Source organism: Amborella trichopoda, chromosome 8, assembly GCF_054954075.1.
Source record: "Amborella trichopoda isolate Santa Cruz 75 chromosome 8, AtrichopodaSantaCruz75HAP2 v2.0, whole genome shotgun sequence".
NCBI lineage: Eukaryota > Viridiplantae > Streptophyta > Magnoliopsida > Amborellales > Amborellaceae > Amborella > Amborella trichopoda.
The window spans coordinates 3,890,484-3,916,396 of record NC_142343.1 but is presented as its reverse complement, the minus strand read 5'-3'; the positions used below and the strand labels follow the sequence as shown (position 1 = coordinate 3,916,396).

The 25,913-nt window shown below is 33.6% G+C and overlaps 1 protein-coding gene, 1 non-coding gene and 1 pseudogene across 3 annotated transcripts; 1 reads left to right on the top strand and 2 right to left on the bottom strand.

The window, feature by feature from the left end:
* Window positions 1-843: 843 nt before the first annotated feature.
* On the bottom strand, window positions 844-10,610 carry LOC18440226 (BTB/POZ domain-containing protein). The gene is made up of 3 exons (XM_006850378.4): window positions 10,486-10,610; window positions 9,961-10,066; window positions 844-1,112 (listed from the first exon to the last, which is right to left on the bottom strand). The coding sequence occupies exons 1-3, from the start codon at window positions 10,595-10,597 to the stop codon at window positions 1,034-1,036; spliced, it is 297 nt and encodes a 98-aa protein (XP_006850441.1). The 5' UTR covers window positions 10,598-10,610; the 3' UTR covers window positions 844-1,033.
* A 1,514-nt stretch (window positions 10,611-12,124) lies between these two features.
* Window positions 12,125-14,939, top strand: LOC105421106 (pentatricopeptide repeat-containing protein At5g43790 pseudogene; annotated as a pseudogene). Its single transcript, XR_016060396.1, has one exon. The product of XR_016060396.1 is annotated as a pentatricopeptide repeat-containing protein At5g43790 pseudogene (transcript).
* A 678-nt stretch (window positions 14,940-15,617) lies between these two features.
* On the bottom strand, window positions 15,618-15,718 carry LOC148780718 (U6 spliceosomal RNA). The gene has a single exon (XR_016039886.1). It is a non-coding gene; the product is annotated as a U6 spliceosomal RNA (small nuclear RNA).
* Between the last annotated feature and the right edge of the window lie 10,195 nt (window positions 15,719-25,913).

The window sequence follows — 25,913 nt, the reverse complement described above, 5'->3', positions numbered from 1 at the left end:
AAAGCAACTCTACTCGTGATGTAGAACCATATTTTCGAGTGGCTTTAGACCTGCAAAACCCTATTGGATAAACCCTTTTTTTTTCCTTTAGTTAACGAGAATTCTGCATTACTCTTTTATATTCGAAATTATCTATAAATAGATCATTTATCTTTTACACATGGAGGTCACAATCATTATTGTGCCCTTAAATTTGAGAATGAGTGGTTGGAAGAATGTCACTGAATAGACATAAAGTTTCAAAACAAAATTTCTCCAACCATGACTCTCCTCAAACCATCCAATTTGATATCTAGTGAGTAGGAATGACTTTGTCCTCTATGTATAAAAGATAAATGATCTCTTTGTAAACAACCCCTTTATATTTACAAAAAAATAATAGTTAATATGTTTTAAGAGAAGGCCAATAATCATTCCGATATTCATTTACAATGTTCAAATATGACTCGTCAGTGCTTAAAAGATTGATAGTTGGCTGATAAAAAACATGGAAAAATGTCTCTTCACATAAAAGGAAGCCAAAACCATGCAAAATACATTTGCAAAGTTCACTGCTACAGCCTTGTAGGTTAACCATCCTCTTTCAAAGATCCTCTCATAATATAATTTAATATGTGTGTGTATGAGAGAGAGAGAGAGAGAGAGAGAGAGAGAGGCAATCTCCCTCACTAGGCAATAAAAGTCTTTCAAGAGATATTTTTTCAAGATCAAGGGCATACTCCATTGGAAGCCACATTTCTGGGAATTCAGATATACACAAGCAAGGTCATTACGCATCCATATTTTACTCTGCAATTGCACATCGATTGTAAATATGATCATTGCTTGGCAGAAAGCAAACCATTTTCAGAAAATTGAGCACAAGTATCATTTCCAAGATAGTTCTTAAATAAATATTTAGTTAGCATTGAGGTGATTACAAGATGAACATTGTTTGCGTATTATACATGTGCTTGGGCATATATTGTTTCCCTTTGATGTACTATAGTATAGTCTAAGCAGCATGGCATCAGTATGTTGTAAATGAAGCCTTTCAAGTATGAAGATAGTTGGCTGCCATCATCAACTCCAATGTGATTTCAGGCTCGATGTAGAACTCGGTCTCTTTACCACTGTCATAAGTAAAACAATGAGTAGCCAAAGATCCAAGACAATGTACAAGAATCACGAACATAAGACTTGCCAAAATAGTTTTGAAAAAGCAAAATGAGAAAGTGCTTTATCTGAATCTAAATGATGTTTTATTGATGATACCAGAAGAAGACATACATGGATCCCTGGTTTGTAACCATATGTATTTTGTAAAGAATTGGGGGGATCTTTGAAAGGTATTGCGGTGCACATGAATAAAAATGAAGGGTTGTTTTTATATGTCAATTAATTAAGGTAGCTCATCAGATATCTACTTGTAAGTTGTTGAACAGAATGAATAGCAGAATGTGCAGCATTTACAAACATAGATGTCATTGTTTCTTTGAGTAGGTGACTCATAATGGAGTAATTTTTCTGGATGTCTTGTATAAATAAATAAGTTTTTGCTAAATTATAACATACGCCTTTTTGAAGTTCTTAAAAAGCACCACATGCAAGTTGAGCTTTAAATAAGATTTGACTTGAAATGGTAAGTTATATATGTAGGAGTGGCAATTTACAATAAAAAAATGATAATATATGCCACACACACCTGCATACATGCACAAAGAAGTCATACGGAGGTCAAGTTACAACGACAAAACTTGGTACCATGGAAAATTATCACACAACACAAACAGGTAGATATGTGCTCACATGCACAAGAGCAGCATGTGAGAACATAAAAGTATATGAAAGCTTTTGAAAGATAATGGACAAAACAGAAAACAGGAGATTTTTGGTTAAAATTGACAAGGAAAACCCTAAATGTACTAACAGCATACATGCTATTGTCAAACTAATGTAAACTAAACTGTCCGTTTCTCAGTTCATGAATGTCACAAATCAAAATAATGAAAGAGCACACGCATGTATGATCCCATACTATTCACCAGGCATAATACACAATCCATCATGCATCAACCATTCATGAAGGAAGACATGTCAGAGTAAATAAAACAATCTAGACAATCGAGTCACAATCACAAATAAAATGAACGAGCATAATGCTTCCAAATTTCAACTAACCAGACCAAGGCTTAAGAAAATGGATCAGTGACCTAGGTCGTCCATCTAAAAAACTGGTCTGTATCGGCAGATCGGTGATCCGGTACATTGATCTGGCCAAGTGAATCGGCCAATTAAAAACAAAAAACGGTCAATAAAAAAAAATAGAGAACAAGAAAATCGAAAAAAATATTATAAAATAAATGGTGGGGCTAGTTTGGGCCAGTTCTCTGACAGAATCGGAACCAGACAGATTGTAGTGGGAACCGGCTGGTTCCTGATATTTGGTGGGAACTAGACCAGTCCCACCGATCAACGATCCAGATTAGACGATTCTGATCCAGTTCACCATTTTTTAAAACCTTGAATCAGACTAAGTATGACCATGGACCACCATCATGTTCATAACCATCACCTTCTTATCCTCCCCTCTTCTTGTCTTTGTCAAATGGCGCTCATCATCGAGTATATATCCTCAATTCACATTTCACACTTTCCGTTATTGATCTATTAGTGCCAAAACCTAGCTCATGTCTTCAACAAAATATAATTAGATCAAATATATAAGGATAACTTGGTACATTTCAAATGCATCTCCTTTAATCTAGTTTCAGTGGATATAGACAAGATTATTCAGATTTCTCTAGTTCGCTGTTCTAATTACATTCAAAACTCAATGAGGTCGATGTTCCAATTACATTCAAAACTCAATGAGGTCGATGTTCCAATTACATTCAAAACTCAATGAGGTGCATGTTGGTCATCAAACACAATCACAATGCACTAGCAGGAGGGGATGACCATTGTTTAAGTTTGCACATTTGTATATGTGTGCAACAAGGGGCACCTTTGTCTGTCTTAATTATTTAAAGCATACATCAGAAATTTTTGTGTGAAATAAAGGCCTCTTTATCAATCTCTATTATCACATTTGCATATATCCAATAAAGTACTTTGCAGCCCAACTAGAGTACTCCAGTCATTTTGGTGTGAATATATTGTATTTTTGGGAGTCAATCCCTCATTATCAATAATGAAGATGTTCAAAATTCCTCAAACTTGAAATCCATCATGCAGCTGAAAAACTCGAGTATAAGAAAAAAAAATATCATCACAATCATCAACCGAGACTTATCCCGGCTATACGAATTGTATTATGTCATTCTGCTCTATCAAGGGCCATGCCCTCAATAAGAACATAAATCAACATATCTTATCTCGCTCCTTCCAACCATGTCCTTTTGAACCTCCCCCTTTCGTTTAGCCTTCCACTTGAATCGAATCGCACCTCCTAACAAGTACGGTATTAGGTCAACATTGCGCATAGTCAGCCCACCCAAGTCCAGTTTCCCTCATCTTTTCCCTACTAGAGCCCAACTAAGTTCCCTCGAATGCATCCATTCTCAATTCTATCCTTTCTTTCTTGCCACTCATGCATCTCAACATCCTCATCTCAGCTACATTCATCCTATGGGTATGTTATTTCTTGACCACCCAAAATTTCATCCCATAAAAGAATGGCTAGTCTTACCGTGGTTTTATAGAACTTCCCCTTCAGTTTCATTGGTAATGCAGGGATCACATAAGACTCCACATGCACAACCAACTTCACCCACCCAGCTCTAACTCTATACACGACATCTTCCTCAATCTCTCCATTCTTCTAGATTATCGACTGGTCCCTACATCAGGCCTCTTTTGACTGCCACGGTAGCTTCCGGATCCTTGCACGAAGCTGCTAACCCTCGACATATCCCTGACCCTCCTGGGTCACTATATGGATGCCCCCGATGTCCTCCAAAAACCTTTGAATATAGATCCTACCAGCCCCCTGCTTATGCTCCAGGGGTGCCTTACCCAGCAAGATCTCGATCTCCTCCATAGGAGATTGGTCCACAGAAGGGGGTATGCTTAGAACGGGCTCCCCATTGCTCCTAACCCCAAAAATACGAGTGGCATCCTCCAGAGCGGGAGCCAACTCCCCATATGGCAGAGGGATAGTGCCGTCTCTAGGAGAAATGTATGGCAGAGGGTGCTGATAAGGGCCAAATCTATAGAGGGAATGGACAGATGCGACAAATCTCCCATAACCCAATCTCCATCAAAGGGAGACAATCTTTGGGCCCGTCCTCTCACTTTATATAGGTCGCTGGTAGTATCAATATGCTTAAGCTGAGCAGTACAAAAAAAAAAGAGAGAAAGAGAGCATAAGTGAGTGAGCTATTTCCTTTCCCAGGATATCCTAGGGCCAAAGGAGAACACGAACCAAAGTTCGAACTTTGTCAGCATGCGTCTCTGTCCCAGAAAATTTCAAGATGAGAGAGTAAGACCGAAAAGCGGTCTACAGGAACAGCCCTAGGGCAAGGGCCTTAAGTCCAGACAGGTATGTGTCCTAGAACTGTTTCAAAGCAGGGACAAGTAGCAAGTCAACCCTGAGAAAGTCCCTCACTCTAACCAAACTAATGCAAATCAAGATCATATGGATTTAGTATTTTTTATTTTTCTCAAATATTTGAGGACTTAATTATTTCTTTATTTTTTATTGGTATATTTTTTTATCTTTATTTTTATTAGGGTTAATTTGTTAGAGATAGGATTAGTCTAGGATTCTTTGGGTTAATTTGATAAGTTTGTTTTTTTTTTTAAGTGAACCCATTTATTCAAAATAAGAATTTTTTTTAAAAGAGTTGAATCCGTGCTTATAGAGTTGAGTCTATGCTTAAAGAGTTGAAGGAGTTGAACCTTCTAACTAGAAGTTATCTTTATGGAAAGGATAAGTTTGTAGGTTCCTTTTATAAGGTTAGTTGTTGATGTCGTGGGTAGGAGTTGCATTAGGTGGGAATAGGCAGTAATCTATTGGTAGTTATCTTCTTTTACTAGTTGTCTTTAGGTTTGTGAAAGCAAACTCCTTAAAAGGAGCTCGTGAATTGCAATGGAAAAGTGATGTTTGCATATCATGCACAGAGAGAGAGAGAAAGAGAGGCCCTTTGTGAGTATTTCCTTTCTTCCCTCTTGTGCTTGTGGGCCCATAGCGAAGGACTCGGATATGCACATTTTGCTTTCTTCTTGCCTGTCGGGAACAATACAAGTCCGACCAGGCAATAAAAGAAGGTCCGCAGGTGGAGCTCAGAAGGCACTTCGGCCTCAATTCAATTCAAAACTTCAAGATTGATCCACTCGACCCTCGAGGGGAATCGCAGCCCCAGGAAATGCCGACCCACCAGAGCATGATCATCATTCCCTACGGATAGATGATAAGGGGTGTCAATAAGTCGTAACCACGAGATGCGAGCCAACTCCTCCAGTGTGAGTGTGGCTTTGCCAGATGGGAGGAAGAAGGTATTAGGGAAAGGATTAAATCGCTCGGCCAACGCCTCGAGAAGATTGAAATTCACATGAGAAACAACCATTTAGAATACGCCCATCATATATAGCACGGTCATCGAGACCGTTCGCTCCACCCAATCACGAGAAACATTTTACCGCTCGCAGAACCAGGTTGGAATGAGAGGAAAGCCCTGAACCCGATGAGACCTTTCCCCGGCTATGATGGAATGTGCCACGTGGTCAGGGAAACCTTTCAAGAAGGGTTGAGATTTGCTAAAAGAGGGAATGTCTTCTTCTCTAACAATGGAGATTGACCTGTCGATGACCGAACATTTTAGCAGGGTTTTGGTATAGAAAGAATGGGAGAATTTGATTGGTAGAATTCGGTCTCAAGTCGGATGGGGTGGCCCGAAGGACAGGACACCTATTTACAGGCACAAGGGGGTCTGGAAAAAAATCTGGGTCAAGATCTTTCAACGTTACCACCAGTGGCGTTGGCGTGGCCACCACCAGAGTCAAAAGTAGGTCAAGTTCCCTCCAGATTTGACAGATCCCAAGAGTCCCGAGACGCATAATCGAAATTTGGAGCCCCTTTTCCCGACGAGGCAATTAGCAACGTGGCGGCAACAGGCGAAAAGTGACCAAAAAGCCCCTCAACTTTGATGACTGCACATAAGGTGTTGGCACTAGCACCAATAGCGTAGCTCTGATTTCTGCCCTGAATGGTACCTGATTCCCCTGGAAAGACCCGAAAGACCTAGGAATCCTACAGACATCAGCATGGGACACCAACCTGCCAAAGGCATAAGTTCTCTCGCACACAGTATAACTGAATCTTAACTACCCTAACGGGACCACCGCAGTGCATGCTTGGGGCAGCATATCACGGCACGACAACCACTACTTCAGCAGATCGCCACGTCCATCACTGCATGACGTTAAACTGCTAAGCTAACTCCGTGGTCGCATAAGTTAAAACTACGTGACCACATCGTTTTCAAAATACCTATTTTTCAAAAAAATTATGTTAACTGCCCACATTGGGTGCCAGACTATTTATACGCGAACTTTCTGCAAAAATAATATTTCTGCCTGATTTCTCATTTAAACTCGTCGATCAGATGCATAAAATGGGGTTCTATCAAATTATGGACCACGAAAGAAAATTGAACCTACAATTGCTTCTTTGGTGGTCAATCAGCCGTGCCAACTAAAACTTGCCTAAAAATCAAAACAAAGATGGAAGTTTTAGAAAATTGAATAAGAGAAAATACGGGGAATTTGGAAAACATCTAAGAGATCGAACAACAAAATAAAATAAATAATAGAACTAAAAAAAGAGTAAGGATAGTAGACTTATCTGGGGCGAAGCCAGGTCCACTGACCTGGCACCAAGAGTTAGGAGCGCGGGTCAGAGTTTGTCGATGCAAGGGGACCATTCCCATTATCGTCAGAGTTTTGCACCAAAGAAGGTCGATTCAGTAGTTGTTGTAGAATCGGAATGGGGCCTTCGCAAGGTCTCGGTATGGTTTTTGAAGTCCGGTCTCCCTCTCACTGATCCTTGTATGGATTTGTGTATGAATGCGCAAGTGAAGGAGGTGAGAGGGAGAGTAGGTTTGGGCTTGTTCGTGGTGAAAATCCATAGAGTGTGGGTTAATGGGAGTGTGCATAAAATAAAATAAAAAATCAAACCAATAAGGGAGAGGTAAGAGAGGGAGAGGAAGAATGAAAGAGAGGGATGTTGGGAAGAGAAGCGGCGGTGCAGAGATGGGAATGGGGCGTGCCTTGGAGAGCATGTTGAGTAAGTGAGCGGGAAATAGGTTGAGTGAGTGAGAGAGAGAGAGGTGTGGGTGTGCAATGATGAGGACGAGAGAGGTGTGTTGACTTTTGAGGAGGGTGAGAACATTGGTTCGTGTGAGGTAATGGGGAAGGGAGATTCAAAGGAGCAGGCGGGCCCACCTGTTTTAGGGTTTGAAAAGAGAGAGGGAAATGTTGGTAAGGGAGAAAGTGACCAAGGGAAAAAGTGGAACCATGTGGGAGGAGAAAATGAGGGGACTCGGAAAAGCCAGTGGAGAGAGAAAGAGAGGGACATTGGGAAGAGGGAGGAAATAAGTGGAGAGAAAGAGAGGAGTGGGAAGAGAGAGAAAGAGAGGGATATTGGGAAGAGGGAGGAAATGAGTGGAGAGAGAAGGGCGAGTGGAAAGAGAGAGATGGAGAGAGAAAGAGAGAGGGACGCTAGGAAGAGGGAGGAAATGAATGGAGAGAGAGAAGGGGGATTGGGAAGAGAGAGAAGGAGAGATAGAGAGAGAGAAAAATAGGGAGAAAGGATTAAAGTATGGAACATGGGATAGGATGAACTAGGGTGTATTGTGATAGTTTGGCCCCTAGTGTGATTTAGGTTAGAAAATGATTTTTTTTTATAAGGCAAAAATTAGAATTTTGGCTGGAGAGGGTCTAAGCCAAATTCCTAGGATTTCAGGCATTTTCAGTTCCCTAGAATTTCCTCAGTCGAAAAATGGGGTGTCTACAATTTGGTTTTTTGGAGTCATATATATTCACAAAAAACACAATTGCACACACACGGAAAGAGACACACAGGGCAAAGTTGACATCTTCTTCTAAATTGTAGAGTATTGCAGCTTGAAAGAATTGCAAGAAATAACAGTGAAAACTCAAGCAATGGGAGATTTATATTTAAGAATCAATTATTTAGAAGTTCACTAAAGTTTAGAAAAATGAAATGCAGGATCTTATGGAAACTGCACAACACATATCACTCCACCCCAATAAAAGGTGTTCACTCATATCAGTCCAGAAATAGGCTTAAAATGAATGGAAGTAAAAACACAAGAGTTAATGTAGTGAACCAAAGGGTCTAAAATGGGTGGTGGAGCTGCAACTTCATCATTTTAGGGCGGGTTTGATTGTCAAATGTCATCAACTAATGTTTCCTTTCAAAATGTAAATGACCGAACTACAGTTCAATTAGTTATCATTTTCTATCTAGTATTGTTTGATTGTTCCAATATGAAGTGCACGTAGTGGCAGCAACGCAATAGTGGTGGTGATTACGGTATGGTGTTAGGGCTAGCATGATGGTAACAGTGCAATGGTGGTGGTGATGGTGACAGCAGAGGAAACTGAGGGTTGTGGTGGTAATGATGGGGGAGGAGCAATGGTGGTGATGTTGGTGGCTCAGTGCAATAGTGATGGTGGTGGTGGTCGAGTAGTGGTGGCAGTGGTGGAGCATTGGTCATTGTAGAGGAGGTGGTGGTGGTGGTGGTGGTGGTGGTGGTGGTGGTGGTGACGGGGTAGAGAGAGACAGAGATATACACATACACACACACAGGGGAAGGTGGTGATGGAGCACAGAGAGAGAGAGCAGCATCAATGGAGCAACCACTCCAAATGGTTTTGTCACAATTGGGGGCCCAAATTGTAATAAATAGATTCCAAAGTGCAATTTTGAAAATCAAACACTACTATAGGGTCAAATGTAACCAGCCAAATTGTAGGTTGGTCCACATTACAGGTTGCCCGGATCGCCTGGAAATCAAAGGGGACCCTTAGTGGGCTTCAACTATGGGAATATTTGATCAACCATCTGAAAAATAAATATGGCCCATAGTAATCCCTACCCACCAAATGAAACACCCTAAACAAATGTTACACAATTCCGTATAGGGTAGTGTTTGCATGATACTCCAACCTACCCAGACACCATATGTGCTATCTCAAAAACCATCTTTTTGATGATTAAGGACCCCAAAACCATTCTAAGCCCCTGCTAATCCATTTATGTCATGGAATAATGTTTTTGGTGCTCCTAAACTTGTGCAGATCTGATGACTCTAGTGTCAATTGAAATGCATGGTCTTAACACTAGATTCTATAGCTGAAGAACTCTTTGAAGCATGTCTCCACTTAGTCACAAGTAATTGACCCAAGAGCCCTTTAATTTCTTCTTATTTTATTACCTAGCAAATAGCTAGGCACATCTTTTATAGTGCGTGGCCTCTTCTAGACAACCACATACAGGAACATTGATTTCATTTTGTTACAGTACGTATGGTGCAAAATAAATAAAAAAATTTTATAGCACAAAAAACAGAAAAGAATAGAACTGATCTCATGCATGTAGAAGAGAGTAAAAGTTACTACAAAGATGTGGAATTATAAAAAATGGGGGAGTTTAGAGACAATCCCATCAAATGCCATATTCCTAGATCACAGGTAAGAGTTTGGCCGATGTGTCACTATATAAATAGTACTTATAAAGAAACAAAAATTGAATCACATCACATATTGGAAAAGCAGATTCATTTTTATACTAAAAAAAACAAACATCTCATTGACATAAGAAAGAACAAGAAATCATATTAACAAAGAATTTCAAAGAAACTGGGATGGATTAACCTGCAGGAGATACACGATACAGAATAAGAAAAAAACATTCAAGCTCTAAGATAAGAATAAAATGGGGATTATACAGACCTGGCAAACTGCAAGGACCAGTAAAAATACTGGCATACTTTCTCCAGAACGGGGGTGCTGATCTCTGGAAACTTCACCTCTCCAAGTTGTGTTTCAGTGAAACTACCTAGAAATAAATAGAGGGCGCCTCAGATAAGCCCTAAATCGAACTTGAAAAGGAATTGAGAACATTAATCCTAACAGCAGAACAATGACAAGAGTTTTTTAACTGGGAAAGAACAGGGCGAACGGAAAGGTTCAAACATAGCAGAATCAGATGCTCAAATTGTATAGAGAAGCCAAAATCAAATGATAAAATGGAAGATTAAGGAACAATACGGAGACAGAGGACAAGGCCCCAATGTCTCGAAGGGAAAAGAAGAGGGTGAAACTAAATATTCAGAAATATAGAAATCAATGATAAAATGGGAAAGATAAGAGACAATCCAAAGAGAGAGGACGAAGGCCCCAGTTTCTTGAAGCAAACAGAAGAGGAAGAAAGTAGAAATATAAGAACACCAAAATCAAATGATAAAATATGGGAACCTGAGGAAGAGAGCATGTTCCTGAGAGTATTGGAAACGGAGGCGGCCTTCTTATCGATCACAAATTCGAATCCCTCTGCACTAATCAGCTTCACGGTGTCCTCCTTCCTCATTTTTTTCCTCAACCACCCACAAAAACAACAACTAATCGATGATGATTAAGAACAAGGACCGAACTAGAGAGAGATGAAAAGCTGAAAAGGGATTCCATGCAATGACAGTATTTATCTTTCTTACAATAGAACCCAAAATGTCAAATTGGATAGATTAGGATTTGCGACCAAGTTGGAGAATTTTATTGGGAATTTACGAAAGATATACTTTGGTTTTCGCCTAATTGAAAAAAAAAAACCAAAAAAACAAAAATAACTTTAATTTTTATAAGTCTCTTCCCCACTTTTTTTTTTATATCAATATTAGTATTTTTTATCAAAATAACCTTGATAATACTTATATTACTTAAATGACTACCATGGCTAAACGAAGTAATGATAAATTTAAACATTACAACGCTTTAAATACCGTAATGCTTAAATTTTGAGTATGATGTGGCTAATGAGGGAGAAAGAAACTCAGGGAGCATTATGATTTTTAAAGTTGGTTTTTAAAGTACTATAATGCTTAGCTTGATCATTACGGTAAAATACTGTAATGTCTAGCTTGGTCATCACAGTACGTAAAGTGCTATAATGCGGTAGTTATTACGGTAATATGATTACTCTATTTTAATATAAAAATTACCAAAATTAAGGAAAAATAGTGTTGACGAAGTTTATGAAAGTTGAGTTTTTTTTTTCAATTAGACTAAAATTAATGTATATTTTTTATAATTTCCTTTCTTTCTTTTTTTTAATCGACTCCAAGTGAGTCACACTTTCAACAATCTAATTTAGAATCTTTCAAATTTAACAGATAAAAGTAATTAGGACCTCCACATATTAAAAGTAAATAGTCTCTTTATATATTTTTCCTTAAAGGACACCTCAAAAACCTACTAAAATATATAATTATAATACTTCAAAACCCACTAATCAATCATCTTGACCTCAAGATATATACATATAAAAAAAATTGATTTTAGGTCTTGCAAATAGTACATCTTGTACTGCATTAGATGGATTGCCCATTTTTAAGATTTTTTAATATTTAGAGATGCATGCGATTTATACTATTTTTAGAGCTTTAAATTTCTCGATTAGAGATGAAAACAAGTTTTTAGGCCATTACAAGGTTTTTTGGCATCAAAACGACATCTTTTAGCATAATTTAGAGGTATGCCTTACTTGGATTGGTTAAAGTTACTGCCTTATACAAACTACACTCATTAAAAAATAGTGTCCATTGTAATACATAAACTAGCCCATTTAATTTCAAGTATCTATATGGAAGAGCTGTCATATTTTGAGCTATAAAGTTTATGATCGGTGATAGAAATAAGTTTGAAAGTCATTATAAAATTTTCTCATGCCCAATGTTCTTTAGATGAAGTTTTGAAGTGAGGCTTTATCTAGATGAGGTTTTAAGGTGAGGCTTTATTTTATTTTATTTATAAAACTTGAGGCTCGTACAAAAGGCATCTTTTGTTATGGAATGGCTCTCACTTTAAGCCTAGTCAAGGCCACATCACTTCAATTGCAAGTGCAAGTGAATGGGATTAGAATATAGTTTTTATGAGTTCGCGGATTTATCTATTCATGTTAATCCTCCCTCTATAATCCTTCCTCTATAATCCATTTAGATCTAAACTTTTTAATCTAGACAATGAGAATAGTGAGCATGAAAAAATAAATAAATCTGAAATTTTAAAATAGTAATTTTAGAATTTTATTTCCTTTACATTTTAGGTCGACCCTCTCTTTTGCCCGTCCATCTCAAAGATGGACATTTGTTGCAACATTGGACACGCGTCTCCATCCGTGCCCGTGGATTTTTTATGTGTCCCTTGTAGGAGTAAATTTTAAGGTAGAAATGCAACCATCAAATTTTAAGGTAGAAATGCAACCATCAAATGTTACGATTGTGATTAATTGTGACCACTTTGTATCAAATATAAATAGTTTCATTATATATTTTTTTATAAAAATTACACCAAAATAAATGCATGAAAAACTTATTTTTTTTAAAATTACGTAATCCCAAATTTTCATATTAAGCAAACCCTTCCAAAGAGGACTTCTGCCAAGGAAACTAGTAACATGCCTTGGACATGATAAAACCCTAAAACCAAAGTCAAAAGAGTGACATTTCAGAAGAAATGTCCACATGGGTTTCCTTTCTTTACTTCGCCCCATATCTACTGATATGAAAAAACCTTTCGTTGCCCTCTTTCCCGCGCTGTTCTCCTCTTCTCCCCCAATTCGACCGTTGGACCACGCCCATTTGAATCTGAATCAAGAATGCCTCAACCTTTTGGCAACATGTACCAGCATGACCCAGCTCAAGCAGATCCACTCTCGCATGATCCGAACCGGTCAAGACCAAAGGAGCTTCACCCTCAGCAAATTGATCGAATTTTGTGCTTTTTCGAATGAGATTGATTATGCTTGCTTTGCTTTCAACCTCATTGATAACCCAAATATTTATCTATGGAATGTTATGATAAGATTACATGAGCAAATAGCCATTAGAGATGAACCCATTTGGCTTTACAAGCAAATGAAATTGGAAAACACGAGGCCGGATGACTTTACTTTCTCTCTCATTCTAAAGAGTTGTGCGAGGTTAGCTGATGCGGGGCAAGGGGAGATCATTCATGGAGACGTTTTGAAAAGTGGGTTTCAATCAGAGACTTTTGTGAAGACTGGTTTGATACATTTTTATGTAGTTTGTGACTGTTTGGAAGATGCCCTACGATTGTTTGCTGAAATTCATAATAGAGATTTGGTGCTCTGGAGCACTATGATTAGGGGTTATGCTAAAGCAAGAAGGCCTGATGATGCATTGAATCTGTTTCGGAAGATGCAAATTGCGAATGTGAGGCCTGATAAAGTCACACTGGTGAGCATCCTCTCCTCTTGTGCTCAATTGGGTGCTTTGGATTTCGGCAGATGGGTTCATGCATACATAGAAAAGCACAATTTTTTGCCAAATATTTACATAGAGACTGCTCTCATAGACATGTACCTGAAATCTGGGTGCTTAGGTAGCGGACACGAGGTATTCAATAAAATGGCTCAAAAAGATCTATCTTCATGGAATGCCATGATCATTGGACTTGCACTGCAAGGCCATGCGAAAGATGCAATCGAGGTGTTTCACGATATGCAAAGAAATAATATCAAACCCGATGAAATTAGTTTTGTTGGTGTTCTTTCAGCATGTAGCCATGCCGGTCTCATTAACGAAGCTGGGGATTATTTTTACTCAATGACTAATCATTATGGTATCAAGCCTGAGGTAGGTCACTATGGGTGCATGGTCGATCTCCTTGCACGAGGGGGACTACTTAAAGAAGCTCAAGAGTTCATAAAAGCCATGCCTATTGAGCCAGATGCTGGTATTTGGGGCTCTTTGCTTAGTGCATCGAGAATTCATGGAGATCGAGAGTTAGCTGAAACTGCAATGAAACGCTTGATTGATCTGGAACCGGAGAATAGCGGAAATTATGTGCTCTTATCAAATATGTATGCATCTAGTGGGAGGTGGAGCGAAGTGGCAGAGATGAGGAAGGTGATGAAGGATAGGGGGATTCAAAAGAGGAGAGGGTGTAGTTGGATTGAGGTGAATGGATTTATTCATGAATTTGTGGTGGAGGATGAATCACACCCATTTTCTAAAAACATTTATTGGATGTTGAATGATATCACAAAGGAGTTATGGTCACATGGGTGTGTGTTAGATGAAGGGTAAGAGAAAATATTCCTCCTTTCTTGGTAGAGTACGAAGGTACATGTAGGGAATAGGGTTCTCAGAACCAATACACCACCATCTATGTTTATTGGAGGACACTGTTTTGTTGAGTTGTTGCCCACTTTTTTGGCAGTTTCGAGGAACAATTTCGACGACTTTAGCCATGAATGGTATGGAATGTGGATGTTGGGTATGATTACCTAAGTTCTATACTCTTGCGAGTTGCGGTTACCATGCCCTTTATGAAACTCCAAGCATCATCAAAAGAAAGCTCTATCAAAAGGCAAACGGAAAACTTTTTCTGTTAACATGCTCTTTTAGGTGTTTCGCGTTAACATGCTCTTGCGAGTTGCGGTTACCATGCCCTTTATGAAACTCCAAGCATCATCAAAAGAAAGCTCTATCAAAAGGCAAACGGAAAACTTTTTCTGTTAACATGCTCTTTTAGGTGTTTCGTGGCAACGATTTCGGAGCAAGAGCGTGATTACCTTGGAAGTGTAAGGTTCCAACGTTGGCTGAGTTCTTTGAGAAATAAATTTTGTAAAATTTAGTTATTTTCCTGTGGTATTTTATTTCAATAAAATCAAATAATTAGTGTTTATATGACACTGCGTTTTATCCATTTTTAGCATAGCGAGGATCCTGAATAATCTAAAACTAAGTCCACCTACCTTAAACCTTAGATGGAGGGCAGGGTGTAGATGCATCCATGGACGCACCTATGAATCTTCCAAAACTTGGAGATGGATTCTGGATCCATAATGATATGGTTCGATTGAGAATCTGGAAAAAAATTGAATTTGAGCTTCAAATAAGGCTCATTTTGATTGTTTCTTTTTTTCACCCTTTAAAATTTATCAAATCTACATTATCCTTTGAGTTTCAAGTTTATCAATCTGAGGCATAAATGAACTTTTATGAGTTTGCGACGGTGTATCTTCATGCACAATTATATGGTAAGACTACTGATTCAAAACCTACCAATGGCGGTCGAGAATCATAGATCTGGATCAGGACACACTGGTTCTCGAAAAGTTTAGGAACTAATCTGACTCATCAGTAAATCGATGGTTTCCTTAGAGAATCAGGTGATCCTGTCAGGGAGCCAAGCTATCCAGACCGAGCAGATCGCCTTGTCCCCATATATTACATTTTTTTTTTATTTTTTACTTTTTTATTTTTTTTTCGAAGTTTTATATATTTTTTTGAACATTTTCACCCCAAAGTCGCAAACGATAGATAATGAAACCCAAAACCATAAGAATTACCCGTTAAAAATGACCGTAAAATTTGGACCATTTCTCGATTTGTGCATGTCATCCTTGTGAAGGGGCCATGCTAATTTGCACTAGTTTCCGGGATTGACAATTGATGTTTTGGACCAATTGCCAATTTGCACCGGTTTTCGGGATGACAGATTCACCTAGCTAATCCGGGTTTTTAAACACTGAATAAAACTAATTAGGTGGCCGGAAGTGTGACATTGATGGGACTTAAAAATCCAATAGAAAATATTTGGAGCTTTGTGACATACTCTAAGATATGTGATGACCTAAATTTTTCTGAAACTGAATAATAATAATAATAATAATAATAATAATAATAATAATAATAATAATAATAATAATAATAATAATAATAATAATAATAATAATAATAATAATAATAATAATAATAATAATAATAATAATAATAATAATAATAATAATAATAATAATAATAATAATAATAATAATAATAATAATAATAATAATAATAATAATAATAATAATAATAATAATAATAATAATAATAATAATAATAATAATAATAATAATAATAATAATAATAATAATAATAATAATAATAATAATAATAATAATAATAATAATAATAATAATAATAATAATAATAATAATAATAATAATAATAATAATAATAATAATAATAATAATAATAATAATAATAATAATAATAATAATAATAATAATAATAATAATAATAATAATAATAATAATAATAATAATAATAATAATAATAATAATAATAATAATAATAATAATAATAATAATAATAATAATAATAATAATAATAATAATAATAATAATAATAATAATAATAATAATAATAATAATAATAATAATAATCAGGGAAATGACTTTGTGAGACCTTCGGTCACGCCCCAAGAATTTATAATACTGATATTCCTAAGATGTGACAGTCAAAACATATATACATCTCTTGATAGGACAAATTTACAATGGCGAATTCTTACAAAGTAACAAAAGAAAGTTTAAGCACAACTACAATATCTTTCAAAGTTGATACTGACGAGCACTCAAAATGAAACCGCAGTTATTCTAAAAAAAACAATTTCCATAGTTTGATGAGTTTGGCTACTCAATAAGTGATCATTATAATCTTAAAAATAATCATGGTTGAAAGATATCAATATTTTAAAAAATGAGATCTATTAACAGAAATGCATGAACACTTTCACTTTAAAAAATGCATAATTAAGTATAATCCGAATAATTGAAATATATATAACATTCTAACGGCAGTACATAATTCAAATGATTTCCCAAATTAACCTACTGGCGTCCTAAGTAGGTCACCTATATACCCCATCAGCGTCCTGATTAGTCCACTTAATCCCTATCGGTGTCCTAGATAGGTCCACTTAATCCCTGCAGGTTTACCTATATTTCACTGGCATCCCGGATGAGTCCACTTAATCTCTACAGGCATACCGGATAGGTCCACTTATACCTCACCGGCGAACCGGATGAGTCCACTTGCATACTTAAAGTATTTCTAAATCTCTTTAAACATTCGAAAGCAGCAATATCATATACTCAACATATCACTAAAATTATTAATATGAATTTCATTGACACCATTAATAACAGTCACTTTCAATAACATTTCAAAAATAACCAGTCAAATATTTTTGGGCTCAAATTTAGAAAGAGAGCAGTTTGTAAAGATATTCTAGCATAATTACCAATCTAATATGCATAGAAAAACTCATATAGAAATTCAAGAATACGAAATTATCACAATTTATGGGATGTCAATTCGCAAATAAACATTTCATAGACAATGCTATAATCAATTGCAAAAATATCAGTTTTCAAATAATAAGACAATCATTTGCACATGAATTTTACAATGTCTAAATATTCAAAAACAGTAGAAAGAAATCTCACAATTTTACCAAAAGCAGAAATATCACATTTATTTCTAATAATTTTACAGTATCTAAAATTTTCTAACAATAGACAAGAAAAATAAATAAATTTATTTCTAGGAATTTACAGCATTTAAAATTTCTAATATAGATAAAATATCACAATTTTATTAAGAAGATTATTTTCCAAAATAATGAGGTCGCTTGCACATAAAATTTATCGTGCCTAAAATTCATGATAATAAGCAAAAGTAATTATTTCATTTCATTTTTAAAAAGAATGGATTATTTTTCAAGATAATGAAGTCACTTATCTAAAATATTTGAGAGTGAACTTCCAATAAAAATTCGGCTTGAGAGAGGAGCTCACTGTGTTTCGACTAAAGAGAGAAAGATCTCAAAAGTTTTATAGGGTGGGAGTCCTCACCTCTCTTATTTAAATTCGTAAGACATATTATTATATTATCTTATTAAGCTCCACCTCATACATGAGGTGTGACAATACTATTAAATGTGAAACCTTTGAGGCCCACGTCAACTAAAAGACGTGGTAAAGGAAAGGAAAAAATTAACAAAAGTGGTGATGGTCTTTAAGGACTATAATACTTATATGAACTATTACACTATAAAGATTTATTTATATATATATATATATATATATATATATATATATATATATATATATATATATATATATATTGAAAGTTTAGGATTGTTACACCCTCCCACCCCAATGTGTGTAGACCCTAAATGATCACCTTAAATTTAGCATAGATATCTAAAAAAGTCAAGTCTCACACTTATGTGATAATTTTTCTAAAAATCTGTACCAAATTTAATGGTGATCCTTTAGAGTTCTACACACATGGGTGTAAGAGGGTCTCATAGGATCATTACTCTAATAATAATAATAATAATAATAATAGGGCAAGCTTTCTATGCTTCCCTTACAGCATAGAAATTATTTTTTCTCCCTTATCCAACCATCTATTCTGAATGGACCCAATCACAATGTCACGTCTCTACACTATTTTAGTTTTAATTTTTTTTTCTATAGACTATTTTGACACCAAATTTTGGGTGTCCATTCCTCTATTAAACTCGCACTAGCAAATAATATAAAAAAAATATTTTCAATAAAATAAAATGATCAAAATACCTTTGAAAATATAGAGGGGTATTTTGATCATTATATTTTATCAAAAATTTATTTTTAATATTTTTTTATAGGTGTGACCCAATGAGAAGATGGCACGTATCAAATTTCATATTCATAAAATTTATATAAAAAAAAACTAAAAATATATATATTTTGAGACGTCAGATCTAAGATTAAACGGTGAGTGGCTCTCTTGATCAAAATTGGACAGCTAGATGGTAGGGGGAGGAAAAAAATTCCATGTTGTAGGGGAAGTATAGAAATCTTCCCATAATAATAAAAATAGTAATGATAATAATATATGAGTAATGATCCTATGAGACCCTCTCACACCCATATGTAGGATCTCAAAAGATTACCATTAAATTTAGCGCAGATCTATAGAAAAGTCAAGTCCCACACCCATGTGATAACTTTTTTAGAGGTATGTGCCAAACTTAATAGTGATCCTTTGGGATCTTACACACATGGGTGTAAGAGGGTCTCATAGGATTAATACTCAATATAAAAATAATACAAAATACTTATATAAAAATAATAATTTTGAATGAGAGTTCATTGTGTTATTAATACACCATAAGGACTATTCTCTTTATCTTTTTTGATATGTTTGGAAAGAGGCCTTATTATTTTGAAGGATGATGGAGAATGTTAGCCTTTTGCTATATAAAATGTTTCAAAATAATTTTTTTATTTTTAAAATTTGGTGCTAGTATATTTTTATAGTATGGACCTATGTGATGTTTTACCACCTGCAACCCAACAACCCCAGTTTACGTAGATTGAGACACCTTTATAAAAGGTTTTAAAATTGTAAAAGGTCTATAATCTTTGTCCCCCATATAATGGCCTGTTTAATAACCAGAAACAAGTTCATGAACCGTAACTTGGAAATTCTGTTATAAATTAGAAGTTACTTAAGAAGTTTATAGTTTCTATGTTTGATAATCTCTCAGGGAAGTTAAGAAGTTCATAGTTTATGTGTTTGATAACTCTTGGGATATATAGTAAATATCTTATATTTATATTTACATTGATAATAATTTAAATATAAATATATAATATTTATGACATACTATAATATATGATATACTGTATTTTATATTTATTTTTAATATATATATATATATGAAAATATCTTATATTACATAAATATATAATATATAGATATATATTTTATATAGTATATATAACATAGTATAATATATTCAATGGTGTATTTTATATTTATTTTATTATATAATATATAATATATATTATATTACATAAATTTATAATATATATAACATAATAATGTAATTTTTATTTATTTATTATTATATATTTATATAAAATAATATAGTATATTATACATCGTATTTTATATAAAATAATATAGTATATATTTTGTAATATTTATAACATATTATAATATATAATATATTGTATTTTATATTTATTTTTAATATATGTATATGAAAGTATCTTATATTACTTAAATATATAATATATAAATATATATTTTATGATAAATGATCTTATAGGACCCTCCTTCACCGTGTGTAGAACCCCATAGGATCACTATTAAATTTGGCACGGATCTATAGAAAAGTCAAGTCCCACATCCTTGTGATAACTTTTCTAGAGATCCGTACTAACTTTAATGGTGATCCTTTGGGGTCTTATACACATGGGTGGGGGAGGGTCTTATAGGATCATTACTTATATATATATATATATATTTATATATATATTTATAATTAATAAACCAATTCAACTTGAGGATGTCTTTAAAAGTAATAACTTTACTAATAAAGTAATAACAAAGTAGTTAATATTTTTTCATAAATATCATAATTATATGCTTGTAATTATAAATATTTTAACATGTATTTATTTTTATTACAATTTTATTAATATTAATGTAGTAATTTATGTATTATGATAATAATAACTATAGTTTCATTAATTACAATTTTGAAAATTATTTAGAATAATAAAATTGCAATTAAATATTATTAGTATATTCAAATAATAAAAATATATGAATTTATTATAATTAAGACAATAATTTAAATTCTTATCATTAACTGTTTTTATAACAATATTAGAATTAATATTAATAATGTGATCATAATGTTATGATGAATATTAAAATAATTATGTAAATATAATTAGAATCATAGATAAATATTGTGAATGTGTTTTACATGTAATGCACTTTTCCATTAGAAAATCAATCAATAATTTAGGTGATCGCCTAGCACATATCAACAATGGTTTATAAAATGGATCGGTGCCCAGGGTTGGGCACCCCAAAAATCCGTCTCAATCGGTGAATCGACGTTTCAGATCGGGAATCGGCCGGATTCGTCCTTAAAAAAAATTCAAAAAAATTATTAAAAATAATTATAATTTTTTTTTTAAGAATTTAATAAGAAATGAGGGTACTACATTAATAACTTTTATTTTTTTCATCAATATGCGAATATTGATATGTTCTTTCCCTGTATGAAGATTCTCATCGAACATTTATTAAAACCTAATTAAATATATTATTATACATTGAAATTATAATTATTGGTTTGTATTTTATTATTTTATCATCATTTTACTATACAAATAAGAATAAATTTGAAATTTGTTTTATAATAACATCTAATTTAAAAATCTAATTTACAACTATAACAAAAAATAATGCATTGCATAATTTATGTTGTAAATAAATTAATAAATAAAATATGAGATTTGATTATCATTGTAATTAATATAATTTTTAATTATAATATTATAATAAACGTGATTAAAAAAACAAGGTATGACCCTCACAAATAAATAAATCTAATATATAATAATTCATCTTGATAGAAATATAGAATTTAGTAACATAAATTTGCAATCATATTTTAATAAAATTAGAAAAATAAATAAATAAATTCATATTTGTAATGTGGGACAATTGATAAAGCAACTTGAAATAAGTTCTAAAGTGGTATGAGCTAGTGTTATTTTTTTTTCTTAAAATATCTCATAAATTAGTATTTTTTTTTTAATGCTCAATAAACTAGTATTAGTACTAGTATTATTATTATTTTTTTTAATATCCTACGAGCTAGTACTAATTTTGTTAATCTCAATTAGCTAATAGCCTAATAGTATTAGTCTTTTTTTTTTTTTTGGATAAGTATATTTAAATTTTTTTGATGAAAGATAGGGGTGGTGGGCCCTATCAACCAATTTTTATTTTTAATAATTTATCTCTTTTTTTTTATCGTTATAATTTAATGCCACCATTGGGCGTACACCCCTCTTATTCATTAACATGCCCATCCTCACTTAATCGTACACCTATTAGTTTATTAGGTATGAAGTTTATTCAATACAAAAGTTGTATGAGAGAATTATCTCACATCAAAGAGATGTGGGAGGAAAATGTCGTATAAAAGAAATCGAACTACGGCGATACGATGTGTGACTGATAGTTGTACGCTGGCGTTAGAAGTAGAGGGACTGACTTCACTTGCTAGGTGGGCATCGGTTTTTTAATTTGATTTACTCATCCAAAATTGTCACAACCTAACCAACTATAATATTGCATACTTATATTGAAATTCTTGGTTTATGTTTTATAATTTTTTACTATACAAATAATAAAAAATCTAAAATATCTTATAATATCATTTAATTTACAAAATCTTATTGACAACTATAAGAAAAAATAAATTTTTTTTACTAAGTACTTAGAAACTCAAAATCCTTTTTATTTTATTTTATTTATAAATATTGATAGATTATAAAGTGGAACACAATATTTTAGATCTTTTTTTATTGTTCAAAAAAAAAATATTTTAGATCCAAAAGTATTCCATAAGTAAGTTTTTTTTACCTAAGAGATTAAGTGTACATTGTGATACTGCAGAACTGTCATAACCCAAGAATTTACAATACTGATATTCCTGAGATGTGACAGTCAAAACATATATACATCTCTTGATATGACAAATTTACAGTGGCGAATTATTACAAAGTAACAAAAGAAAGTTTAAGCACAACTACAATATCTTCCAAAGTTGATCTTGATGAGCACCCAAAATGAAACCGCAATTATCCTGAAAAAAATGTTTACCATAATTTGATGAGTTTGGCTACTCAGTAAGAGATCATCATAATCTTAAAACTAATCATGATTGAAAGATATCAACATTTTAAAAAATGAGATCTATTAACAGAAATGCATGAACACTTTCACTTTAAAAAATGCATAATTAAGTATAATCCGAATAATTGAAATGTATATAAAATTTTAACGGTAGTGCATAATTCAAAGGATTTCACAAATTAACCTACTGGCGTCCTAAGTAGGTCACCTACATACCCCATCAACGTTCTGATGGGTCCACTTAATCCCTATCGGTGTCTTAGATAGGTCCACTTAATCCCTGCAGGTTAACTTATACTTCACTGGCATACCAGATGAGTCTACTTAATCCCTACAGGCATACCAGATAGGTCCACTTATACCTCACCGACGAACCGGATGAGTCCACTTGCATACTTAAAGTATTTCTAAATCTCTTTAAACATTCGAAAGCAGCAATATCATATACTCAATATATCACTGAAATTATTAATATGAATTTCATTGACACCATTAATAACAGTCACTTTCAATAACATTTAAAAAATAACTAGTCAAATATTTTTGGGCTCAAATTTAGAAAGGGAGCAGTTTGTAAAGATATTCTAGCATAATTTCCAATATGATATGTATAGAAAAACTCATATAGAAATTCAAGAATACGAAATTATCACAATTTATGGGATGTCAATTCACAAATAAACATTTCACAGACAATGCTATAATCAATTGCAAAAATATCAGTTTTCAAATAATAAGACAATCATTTGCACATGAATTTTATAATGTCTAAATATTCAAAAACAGTAGAAAGAAATCTCACAATTTTACCAAAAGCAGAAATATCACATTTATTTTTAATAATTTTACAGTATCTAAAATTTTCTAACAATAGACAAGAAAAATAAATAAATTTATTTCTAAGAATTTACAGCATTTAAAATTTCTAACATAGATAAAATATCACAATTTTATTAAGAAGATTATTTTCCAAAATAATGAGGTCGTTTGCGCATAAAATTTATCGCACCTTAAATTCATGATAATAAGCATAAATAATTATTTCATTTTATTTAAAAAAAAAACGGATTATTTTTCAAGATAATGAAGTCACTTACCTAAAATATTTGAGAGAGAGCTTTTGATAAAAATTTGGCTAGAGAGTGAAAGAGCTTACTATATTTCGACCAGAGAGAGATTTCAAAATTTTCTAGGGTGGAAGTCTTCACTTCTCCTATTTAAATATTTACGAAGCCTTATTATAATCTTTTATTAAGTTACACAGGTAAATTACATCTTAAACGCTTGAAGCCCACGTCCCCTAAAGGACGTGGCAAGAGCAAAAGCTTAAACTAGGTAAAAGTTTTTGGAAGTAGTAATGGTCTTTAAGGACCATCATATTCATACGAATTATCATTTATTTAAAAGTTTATTTTCTTCTTCTTTTTTTTTTTTTTTGTCTGTTGTTGTTTTTTAGGATTATTACAAGAACCATGGTACATGGACTCTTTGTTATGTCCCTATGATCTACCACTTGTGTCGTGCCATTCTTAAGTTATGCACTTTAATATGTTAGTGCTCCTATTTAAAGAAGCAAAACAATCCCACATTGAAGATTTAGGACTTGAACAAGTACATAATCGGTTACCCGTCCAATTTGTGATGTCATGGAATGATCCTGTGATGTCATCAAGCGAGAAAAACAGTTGGATCCCGTTTATGGCCCGATCTAGATCGGGTCAATTTTTAAAACATTTCATATCAATATGCTATTCCATGACATATTTATGGAATTATTTACATAAAGGAAAATTGTTTTATGTGGGTTGGACCGCATTTCTACAATATGCGGTCTCAATGTATAAAGCCTCCATCTTAAAGAAAGATGCAAATAGGTGGTCAACCTAAAAACAATTAAAACTAAAAGTCCGATTTCCTTTTAATTGAATTATTATTTTTAATTTTCAAAATTTATTTATTTTTTATATATTCATGATCTCCATGTTAAAGATTACGTGTCCTTAAAAATTAAGTCAAAAAATCCATCTCAAAAATTGATTTTTAAGAGGTGATTCATTTCTACATGTACTCATGAAAACCGTGTCCTTACATAAATGTTTAAAATATGTCTAGGTACTCTTGATTACAAATTTACGTAATTATTTATGCGATCAGTTATTTGATTTCTACATGCAACATACATGATTCCACTAGTGTTTTTGTTGCGGTACTTTTCAAGTGACGTTTGCCAAATGCCAGTAAAGTGGAAAGATAGTAAGGCAAATTGCATAAAACCCCAAAAAATGAATCTGTAAGCAATTTACCCCTAATTCTTTTTAACAACTTTTTTCCCAGAGCCATGTTTCCTAGCAAATACTCCCAAACTCATTAAAAAAAAGAAGAGAGACTAAGATACCCCTTCCTTAACTTACGCATTGACCATGGTGGTCCGACACTTCACCGTTGTGATCTGGTACTTCGTTATAATAGTCCAGAGTTTGGAAGAGGCGGTCTAACATTTGTTTATGGATTAATGATTAGTCTTGCATTTGTGAGCTACGGTCCGGCAAAATTGAAAATTGTGTTTGGAATAGGTGGCCTGACAGTATATAGTTTCGGTCCCGCATAATGGATGGATCCGACAACATGCAACTGTGGTCGGTCTTTCCTTTTATTGGGATCTGAAAATGATTTGTCAAGTACGGGAATAGTATTTTCGTAAAAAAAATAAACTTTTTGTATTAGAGGGTATTTGCTATAAAATTTGATTTTTGAAAAAAATATGTTAAAAAAAATTAAGGTAGGGGTAAATACCTAGAAAGTCTATTTTTTTTTGGGGTTTTATACAATTTTTCCAATATATTATACTCCGGTCGGAGTAATATTATAGTTTAGTACTTTAGTCCCTTGGGCAAAAACGGAATCCAGGTTCAATTTTAGGACCCCAAATTTTAGGGATGAAACCGCTTCAACCCATACATTAACCTTAATAAAGTGAGTTTCCTAATTGCACCCTCTATATGCATGTCTCAAAATTGAAAGAAGACCATCTAATTTTGATATGAGATATAAGGGTCAGAAAAATCAAAATTCAATCTTTTAAAAATAATCAGCTAGTGTTTCTTAGGTCCT

Excerpts from the sequence above, each read along its gene's own strand:
- LOC18440226 (XM_006850378.4), bottom strand. The coding sequence starts at position 10,597 with ATGAGGAAGGAGGACACCGTGAAGCTGATTAGTGCAGAGGGATTCGAA. Across the intron at positions 10,067-10,485 it reads GAACATGCTCTCTTCCTCAG|GTAGTTTCACTGAAACACAA; the intron begins GTTCCCATATTT and ends ATTTATTTCTAG. Across the intron at positions 1,113-9,960 it reads TGGTCCTTGCAGTTTGCCAG|TGGTAAAGAGACCGAGTTCT; the intron begins GTCTGTATAATC and ends TACTTATGACAG.